Genomic DNA, 10,306 nt, shown 5'->3' on the forward strand with positions numbered 1-10,306 from the left:
ACTTATAGTCTCACCTTGACTGTTTCAGTTGGACTGGGCTGACTTACGTAAACTCACCAGGACAGACTCACCTGGACCTGCAGCAGGTTTAAAGCATCAGTCTGTCGTGTGCAGCTCTGCTTTGTTTTTCTTAAATTAGTATTTTTGTACGAGTTAACAGTAAACGTCAGTCATCTGAAGTAAAGCTAATATCAATAAAGTTTGAGTATGAACTTCCGTCTCTTGTGATTTTATACACGACAACTAAAAAGTCAACTTAAATTGTTTGAATTTCTGCTGAAATTGAAACTCAGGAAAGTAACTTTTCTGATTTCCTGGAGGACACCTGAACGCACCTTGAACCCTGGAAGAGTCTGCAGGTGGCGACTCACCTGTTCAGGTAGAACTCAAACACCTGCTTTAATCAGAAGTTAATTTCTTCTGAATGTTTCTGATTTTTTCAGTTTTTCTGGCAGAAAAATGATCGAATCTCCAACCGGAAACTGGCTTCACGTTTTATGTTTTAAAAACTTTTCAAAATAAATGTTGTTTCGTGAAGCTGTTCAAACCAGACGAGTGTATTTCAGAGAATCAACTTTGAAAGTCGTGTTTAACCGTTTGAACGTCTGCTGAAGCTGAAACTTCCACTCAGTCGTGTAACTTATATTATTTATACAGAGGCACCTGAACGCATCGTCCTGACAGCCTGAAGAATAAAAGCTGAAACGGTAAAATTAATCTTTTTAGTCAGAACTTCGAGTTTCCAAATGAAATCTGGATGAAATGCAGCTTCAGTTCTGAGTTTAAATAAATACGAAAACAAGAAATATGTCAAAGAGCAAAAACTCTGTACTGTTAGAAGAGATAAGCATCAATCAGAGGTTTTAAATGATTTTACAGTCAATAAATAAAATCTTTTGAATCTTTAGAGCCATTAAACTTAACATGTTCTCTAAGTGCTTTGATTGAACTTTATATAATCAAACTTTATTTACAGCTGTGTTCTTGGACTTCTCCTTTAAATTGCACCGTAAACTGTGAAGTTTTATTCATTTTGACTGAGTCCAGCATGTTTGTCCTTCCCGACTCCCATCCGTACTTTTATGATGTCATCACAAATCTAGTGGTCAAAATAAAATCCCAAAATGTTTCACTGAACAATAAAAAAACTGCAGTTCTCGTTTCCGCCGCTTAGAGGCGCTTCCGCTTCACCGCGACGCTACAGCGGCGACGCGTCAAACTGCGTCAGATGTGACGACATCGGATGTGTAGCTGCTGTGCCGTCAAAGTAAAAGCGTGGCATGGAAATTACAGACGAGATGAAGTTTACAGATTCCTACTTCACTCATATCACTCAATAAACAACAACAAAAGCTCACTGCAGGAAAAGTCAAGTTTTATTTACAAACCTCCTTAAAAAGGCCGGTTTTATTGTGGATGGTAAAAGTACAAATGCGAGTAAAGATTAGATGCACAGCAGTGCTCATAAATTATAGAACTACAGATAAATACGGAGCTGTTTAAACTTTGTGAAACACACAATCTTATGCAATCTATTTCAATTATTATTGGCTCATGAAATCCTGAAAACAAAACTCGAAAGCAACACGGTATTGTAATTTTAACAACAATTTCCATTTCATTACATATTTAGAGAGCAAACATGTTTGGGTAAAACGAATCCAAAAATCACAAAACAAAAAGAGCAAAACTAAATTTAAATTAAACTGTGCAAAGATTTTACGCTGAAACATAAACAATATGAAGCGTTGTTTCACAAAAGGGTGGAAATATTCTAACATCAAGAGTCATAAACTAAAAAGACCAGGAGCAATAAAAATTAAAATATAATCTTTGATACAAACATTTTAACTTCAGTACTGTAACTACAGCTGTCATGTACATGGAAATAATAAAGTAAAACTCATGAGGAACTTGTCCATTCTTTAAACCTTCCATCGCTGAATAAACAGAACAGCGTCACTCTGAAAGCTGGCCACTTATCTACACTATACAACCACGTTTTGAGTCTTTTTGTGTTGGCAGTCATTTACCAGCTAAATAGTACATTAGATGGAAGTTACACAAGGCTATTTGTTTGACTTTTTTAGGTTTTGTGAAATTTGACGCAAAAAAGGCAGAAACATGATAATGTATAAAACTAGTAGAACCAAAGAGGCAAAGAAGAATAAATAATGATAAATATTAAGCTAAAGTCTTATTAATGTTCAGATGAAGTGAAAACAGTTGTATTAATCTGTTACACTTTAAACTTCTTGGCTAAAATGTCACTGATTGATTTGGAATACATGTTGTACATTTCCTCGTCTTATTTTGAAAATCCCGTGCGGAAGCGCTCTTGCCGCTGCAGCGGCGTTTTGACGCTCTCGGAGTCGCTCGGCTCAGTTCGGTCCTGCTCGTGTCGGAGGCGCAGCGTCTCCCGGTTCTTCGCTGCTCTGGAGGAATACGATGCGGAGCAGCAGCGACCCGGACCGAACCAGAACCAGACTCGGAACCAGGCCCGCGGAACCCTCCGGCCCGGCGCTGCTCGGCCCGCAGACAGCATGACAGCAGCGGCGGCGGAGCAGCGAGCCACCGAGACGAGCTGCAGCCGCTGAGAGACGCAGCTAACCGGCTGCTAACGGCGCGATGACCGCGGACGGAGGCGGAACGATCCGCAGCCGCATCAAGAACCTGCTGCGGTCCCCGTCCATCAAGCTGCGGCGGAGCGGCGCGGCGCGGAACACCCGCGACCTGAGCGGCAAGGTGGGCGCGCGCACGCACACACGCACACGCACAGGTTATCAGCGCGACCTGAGAGTCTGCTGTGTTTCTACTTAAATTTATTTTATGCATTTATTTATTTTTCATTTATTAGCTTAAGTATTTTTGATATAGCAGTTTATTTTATTTTATGTAGCATTCATTATAATATTTAATAATATTCTAGTTTATTTTTGCATCATTTTCCATATTTACTGATTTTGCTGTTTTGTATGTCCGTTTCTTTATTTTATTTTATATATTCATTTGTTGGATTATTTTAATATCACATCCATCCATTATCTATACACCGCTTAATCCTCACTAGGGTCGCGGGGGGAGGGGGGGGGTAATTATTATTTTAATATATTAGTTTTATTTATTATTGTTTTAGATGTTGGTTAATTCATTTTAATTTAATTTATAAGCCTATTGTCTTAGTTAATTTGATTATTTCTAAATATATGTAGCATTTATTTTTATATCAGGTTCTGTTATATGTCATTTATTTTATTATTTAATTTTTTAAAAATTAATTACTTCATTATTACTTTATATATCAGTTTATTTCATGGTTATTTTATTTTATATATTAAAAAATTATTATTAAATTATTTTCTATGCTAGTTTATTTTATTATTATATGTCTCAGTTTATTTGATCTTGTATTATTTTCTGTATTAGTTTACTCAATTGTTTTTCTGTTTTAGTTAATTTTATTGTCATTTTCTTATTACTTTATACGTTAGGTTCTTTTTTTATTTATATATATTTTTACATACATATCAGCGTATTCTATTATTCTTTTAAATATTGGTTTGTTGCATTATTATTATTTTTCAGAGGAGTTTTATTTGATTATCGCAGCAGCTTTCAGGACAAACACACGTGTGCAGAGATGAGAGTGTAACTGTGAGGATCAGACTAAAAACCAGAAACTGTGTTTTCTGTGGACGTTTCCTTACTTTGTTCTCCGTTTCCACAAACATCTAACAGTCGCCCTGAACTAAAATATCCTCCAAAACCGTCCTCGTGTTCTGGAGACGTTCTCTTTGTTCTCACTGGACGGAAAAGTCTTCAAGTCACCTCCGTTTCACTAAACACCTTAAATTAAAGCTCCTGTTTTCTAAAATTGTCCTAAAGTGTCCCATGAAGACTCTGTTGACTGCAGACATCTTCTGAATATATTTGGACAAAGCAAAACGTTTTGAGGCTTTAATCAACATTTTTTTCTTGTCATTTTCTGACATTTTCTAAACCACGCAAACGGTCAGAAGTGAAACTGAGCAGCAGCCAGGACTGAGGTGATCCGTCCGTCTGTCCGGTTAGTCCGGTCCGTTTGTCCCTGCAGGGCTTCCGTCCATCTGTCAGCAGCTCCCACAATGCTTTGTGTTCCTGCTGAGACTCTCGCCGGACTTGTTTTACTGATGTTGTGAGGACAGAGACCACCGATCCGCCGCCTCCGGACAAACACCGACTGTTTCCTCCTCAGCTGATCACACATCTGATAGTTTCTCTCATTATTTGGATCCTTTTACTTGCTGCCAACAGTTTGGAAAAAACAAAAAACAACAACTTACAAATGAGAAGCTGCAGGAATAAAAGCAAACTGCTGGAGGGGTTGAGTTGCTCTACTTAGATCTGTTAAATACCCTAAAGGTGTTTGATTGGATTCAAGTCAGACCACATTCTGTCATGGTTGTAGTGTGGTTCTGGTATAGAAGCTCTTGATGATGTTGTTCTCTGGATGTTCTCCTGCTGGAATGTTCCTCTTCTTCATCTGGTCAGCCAGTATTCTGGTTCATCCTCAGACATTCATCTATAAACGTCATCAACACCTTCTGCCCTCATGCAGCTCCATATCATGATGCTGCCACCTCCGTGCTTCACTGTCAGGACCATGCATCCACTGTGGTGGTCCTGGTCAGGTTCACACCAAACATCTGGACTCCATCTGAGCCCAACACATTGATCTTCATCTGACCAGAGAATGTTCTCCAGCATCCATCAGGCTTCTGTTCATGTTCTTTAGCAAACTTTTATCTGAATGTTCTGTGCTGAAGGGTTTAGTTCTGGTCCTCCGTCCATAGAGGTTGATGCTCTGAAGTGTCTGAGCTTCACACTAACTCTGGTCTCCACTGATAAGCCCTGTGCCAAGTCTGAAGCAGCTGCCTTTGTCTGGTGTTCACAGCTCCATAGTGACAGTAGTTGACTGTCCGTGGAGTCATTGTAGGAGGACGACCACTGCAGCCCTGATCAGTGCTACTATGGCTCCTTCTGGACCTCCTGGTTACTGCTCACACTGGGCTGCACTGGGTTTTAGTTCCTGGATCCTTTTCCATCTTTGTCCTCTTTTCCTCCTCTGTTCAGGTCTTCTCCATGTGGAGCCATGATGCAGACATAGATAGACACAGTCCATAGGTCCAGAACTGAGAAGGTTCTGCTGTTCTCAGCTCATTGTAGAACCATGTTCATGCTGTTGGACTGACTGGAACCCACAGCTGGACTCAATTTAGTTGCTTTGAGTTTCTACTTTTGGTTGTTTATCAGAGGAAATACTCTGCTGTTTAACTCAAAAGTAATCTGATTACTATGAGGCGATAGACTGCAGAAACATTTGACATTTAGATGATGTTGCTCAGAGCTGTTGTTTGCTATACGTGTCTTATGGACTCGGTGACCTCAGATGAAGCGTCTGGACTGAAACTGAAAAGGTAGAACTCAGATCTTGACTCGGTTTGTTCTGCAGCTTGGTTGTTTCTTCACACGTTCAGCTGTCGGTGGTAGAAGCTGTCAGAGAGTCACCGCCGAGTTTTAAACGAGCAGCAGATTTTGATCAGACTGCAGGAAGCATGTTTCCAGCAAATTTCCTGAGCAGAAAGATTCCCGAAGGTTTGTGAGTCAGCAGTCGGTGTTTCCTGAGCGGACCGGCTCTGACATCTGCTCCCTCCGAGGAAAAACGGCTGAAAACATAAATAGAGTTTGGTGCAGAGGGAGGGAGAGTCATGTGAGAGCAGGACAGACTCAGTGCTGTTAGCTTAGCATGTAGCCGCACACCAGAGTTCAGTGTAGCTTCCAGCTGGACGTCTGATGGACTGAATCCAGAGTCCAGACGCTGCAGGACACTTTTCAGCAGCATGGAGTGTGAAGAAGTAAGTGTGTGTCTGTGTGTGTGTGTGTGTGTGTGTGTATGTGTGTGTGTGTGTGTGTGTGTGTGTGTTTGCATGACAACAGAGGGTCAGTTTGTGTGATTTATGAGCTTCTGCAGTGACTCAGATCAGGGAGGAGATTCTTTGAAACACTCACAGTCTGACTGATTCTCTGTGTGTCAAAACTTGTCCTTGTTCTTCGAGTCAGAACTCGGTCAGATGTGAACTTAAACCCACAAGTTCAGATTCAGTTTGACTTTTACTTCAAGACGATATCACTGTCTCTCTTGTCTAAAACAAAAAACCTCCAGAAATGCACTTAAAAGTATAGAGAAGACAGTTCAGGGCTCCACTGAGAATCTATTTTTAATTTTCCTTCAGTTTGTTTTAAAGACACACTCACTCTGGGACTCATAACTCAGCCAAATCTAAACTCACGGACATTAAATACATGTTTTTAGATTCAGCGTGACTTAAATCTCACAGTTATATCATTATCTCTGGTGTCCATCACAATGAAACTCCAGAAATCCACTTAGAAACCCGAGATGATAACAGTTCAAAACTCCATTGAGAATCTGTCTAATTTTAGGTTTCCTTCCTTAAAGACACACTCACTGTGGGAGTCATAACTCTGTCAAATCTAAACCTACAGGCATTAAATGCAGATTTTCAGATTCAGCGTGGCTTAAACATCCCGAGGATATAAATACCTCTAATGTCCAGCACAGTAAACCTTAAGAAATCTCCTTAGAATAGGGAGAAGAGCGTTCAGAACTCTATTGAAAATCTGTCTGTTTTTAGGTTTTCTTCAGTGTCATAGTGATCAATTGATATTTGTCTCTACATCCATGATGACCTGCAAACTGGAGATGCTTACAAAGAATTCTGCTCTTTTAAAGGGACAGTTTGACTGGATTTTATTAGACATTGGCTTAAAAAAAGCAAAAACGAAATCACCCCAAAGCATCATGGGAACAGTAGTTTCAAGACGTAAAGCACTAATACCTCTACGGTAGGACAGAATTATCTACTAGGAATTTTTTCATTTAACATTTCAGTATATTTTGTTGATTTTATTGTTTTTTCAGTACAAAATCTAACATCGCTCTGTTTGATATTGTGCTGAAGTAGACGCACTTTCTGCGTTGCCTAGAAACTGCTGTTGTGGTGATTCACTGAGTGATTTTGGTCTAAAGGTGGTGATGATGTTGCTCAACAGAGAAATAAAAGGTTCAGAGTGCATCAGAATAAACAGAGAAAAATCCACCTAGACGGCAGATAAGACGTCAGTTCAGAACTCCATTGAGATTCTGTCTGTTTTTAGTTTCCTTCAGCATCACAGTGATCTTGTTTCTTCTGCAGCTGGACTCACGTGCACGCTCCTCTGTGGACACACTGACAACATCCACGTGCACGCTCTCAATCAAACACATCTATATGTATATATTTACATAACGACCTCTGACCTTTGTCCTCCAGGTGACGTTGGAGAAGGTTCTGGGAATCACGGCTCCGGGGAACCGAGCTCTGGCCTGCGACCCCCGAACTGGACTGTTGGCTTATCCTGCCGGGTGAGAAACACAAAGAACACGAGACAGTGTCAGCAAAAGTCAGAAAGGAGTTAAACTGTTTGCACTTGAACTAAATTGCAAAAACACTGCATGTGGAAGAACTCGACTTTCAGTGGAGACGCTGTGCACCGAAATGAGCCGGACCAAAATGAAAGTAGTTAAAGTGTGGGTTGATGTGTCAGTTTAAGCGCATCAAAGAGGAAAACGTTTAACTGAACTGTTTGCAGAAAGTACATTTAAAAAGCCAGCGAAAGCAGTTGAAGTGTGAAATGTGGATGTGAGTGTGAAGTGACTTGATGCATATTTAAAGGAGTTGAGGTGTCGTGTCAATTGAAATTAAAGAGCTGAAATGAGATGATGGGAACTGCAAGGACTTCAAAAATTTGGTGGTGAAAGAACTTCCGATGAACTGCAGTGAAAAGAGTTAAAGTGTCAGTTGAAATTTGAGCTTTAAAAAAACTGTGTGAAAGGCCTGAAGGAGCAAAAACTTGTCTGAGCTGTTTGCACAATACAGTATGTATGCTGAAGAAGTCAGTGAAAGCAGTCAAAGCGGGAACTTTGAGCACTGAAACGACTTGATGCACATTGAAAGGATTTGAAGTGTCGCGTCAGCTGAGGTTTAAGAGTTAAAATGAGATGAAGTGAACTGAAAGGACTTTTGATAGAAAAAAAGACCTTGACCTTCACATCAGATGTTTACACTGAAAGGAGTTAAAGTGTCATTTGAAATTTGAGCTTTTCAAGAAACGTGTGAAAGCAACTAAAATTTCAGTTTAAGCATGAAAAAGAGCAAAAGCAATGGCTGAACTGTTTGCACAATAATGTGTATTTAAGAAGTCAGTCGAAGCGTGATATGTGAGCACTGAAATGACCTGACGCACATTAAGAGGAGTTAGTGTTCTGTCAGTCAGAGTTCTAGATCTGAAATGAGATGAAGTGAACTAAAAATGACTTCAGATACAAAAAAATCTGGCAGTGACACGACTTTTAGATGAGACGTTTGCTCTGAAAGAAGTTAAAGTGTCTGTTGAAGCTAAAAACTGAGAAACTTGAAGTCGTATAACTGAGGTTTGACAGGAGGTGAAGCGTCGTCTGACTTATTGTCATGCTTGACTGTCAGAATCAAAGCAGCGTTAGACGAAGAGTAAAAGCAGCGGAGTTGGAAAGTATTTGCAGCATGAAGCCAGAGGTGAGTTACAGTTTTGCTAAAAGGAGCTGAAAGCAGTCGGTGTGAGGCGGTGTTTATAAAACGGCAGGTTTCGTCCACATTATTCCGCCGTGCTGCAGCTGTGAGCGCTCGATCGGCCGCCCAGAGTTACATAACGAGTCCTGAGTGTTTACAGAGGAGCTGCTGGACGTTCAGACTTCACAGCAGGATTAAAGTCACACAGAAACCAGCTGACTGTCGCTGAGCGCCTCCTTCAGACGCTAATGACATGATCAGATTAGCGTCATGTGTTTGAGTCGCAGCACATGCAGCAGAAGGTTACCACGAGACCGAGGATTTACCTCCGATCGGGCCGGACGGCTACCTGGAGGAGGCCTGGAGGAGTCCTGGAAAACACTGGAACTCCTCCCAGGGATCTGTACTGGGGCTGAAAGAGGTCTTAAGGTTCTTGAGACTGAGCTTTCAGTGGAACTTTACACACTGAAAAAGTTTAGACGCTGCAATTTACTGATGTTCCCGAAACACCTCACACGTGTCACAGACGCTGCAGTTTACCAGTGTCCCCTAAATGTCTCTTCTGCATCAGTAGATGTAATAATTTACTCGTGTTTCCTCCATATATGTCATAGAAGCTGCAGTTTACCAACATCCCCTAAACCCCTCACATGTACGGTAGGTGCTACAATTTACCAGCGTCCCCTAAATGTCTCTGGTGTATCAACAGGTACAAATTTTTTCCAAAAATTTGCCAGTGTCCCGTGAACGCGTCAGATGTAGCATAGACGCCACAATTTACCGATGTTCCTTAAAAGCCTCACGTCTCGTTGAAGTTGCGGTTTAGCGCTCAGACTCTCTTTAAGGGGTTCTCAGGGGTTCAGGGGAATCATCAGGTTTCATTGGTTCCTGATGAGTGTCAGAACTTCTTGAGACCCTTTGAAGTGCCACAGGGGTTTTAGAAGGTTCCAGGGTTCACGTGGGTCTAAATGGCTCTCGATGGGGTCTCTGAGGTCTTTAGAAAGGTTCCAGGAGTGCTTGAGACGAGGACTTTCAGAGACTATGGGTTCCTTTGGACTGTTCAGTCTTGAGTGGTTTACAAGAACATCCTAAATCTGAGGTGATTGAGGGAAATCGTCAGATTTCATTGGTTCCTGATGAGTTTCAGGAGGTCTAGAAGGAGTTTCAGTGGTTCAGGAGTCTTTGAAGTTGTGAGTGAAGGGATTTTAAAGGCCTTTGAAGTGACTCTGTGGGTTCCTCAGTGGGGTTTGATGATGATTTGACAGCAGTTTTAGGCGTTCTTGAGAGGGTCCTGTTTCTGTTTTTAAAGGTGTTTGTCAGACGTCACGGCGGTTTGTGGAGGTTTCAGGGTTCACAGGGTTTCTGAGATCTTTAAGGAGGTTTTATGGATTCTTTAGAGGGTTTAGTTGGTTCTATGAAGTGTCAAAAGTTCCTGGAAGGACCATAGGATTGTTGAGGTGGTTAATGGCTTCCTAAAGTGATCTTGATGGTTCAGGCATAATTTGAAGAGGCCTGGAGGTTAATCCCCAGGACCAGGGAATACTTCTTCAGGTGTCTGGATGTTCTTGGAGGAGTCTTTTCCTTTCATGACAGAGGATGGAGCTCTTTAAAAGTCAACCTGTACTTTGTGTTTGTTAAGCCGTGTTGTTGAAGGTTCC

General features: G+C 41.2%; 1 protein-coding gene and 1 long non-coding RNA gene across 2 annotated transcripts in view; one reads left to right on the top strand and one right to left on the bottom strand.

Annotated features, from left to right (window-relative positions):
• Window positions 1-206, bottom strand: part of LOC103353902 (uncharacterized) — a 1,029-nt gene extending 823 nt beyond the window's left edge. Inside the window, exon 1 of the long non-coding RNA XR_520023.1 lies at window positions 58-206. This is a non-coding gene — a long non-coding RNA (uncharacterized LOC103353902). The remainder of the gene's footprint in view (window positions 1-57) is intronic.
• Window positions 207-2,390: 2,184 nt separating this feature from the next.
• The window catches only part of mapkbp1 (mitogen-activated protein kinase binding protein 1), a 38,450-nt gene continuing 30,534 nt past the window's right edge, over window positions 2,391-10,306 (top strand). Inside the window, exons 1-2 of the mRNA XM_008277088.1 lie at window positions 2,391-2,745; window positions 7,374-7,465. Of these exons, the coding sequence (XP_008275310.1) occupies window positions 2,629-2,745; window positions 7,374-7,465 (209 nt within the window). The 5' untranslated portion in view covers window positions 2,391-2,628. The remainder of the gene's footprint in view (window positions 2,746-7,373; window positions 7,466-10,306) is intronic.

The sequence above is a fragment of the Stegastes partitus genome, unplaced genomic scaffold, assembly GCF_000690725.1.
Source record: "Stegastes partitus isolate 25-593 unplaced genomic scaffold, Stegastes_partitus-1.0.2 Scaffold89, whole genome shotgun sequence".
NCBI lineage: Eukaryota > Metazoa > Chordata > Actinopteri > Pomacentridae > Stegastes > Stegastes partitus.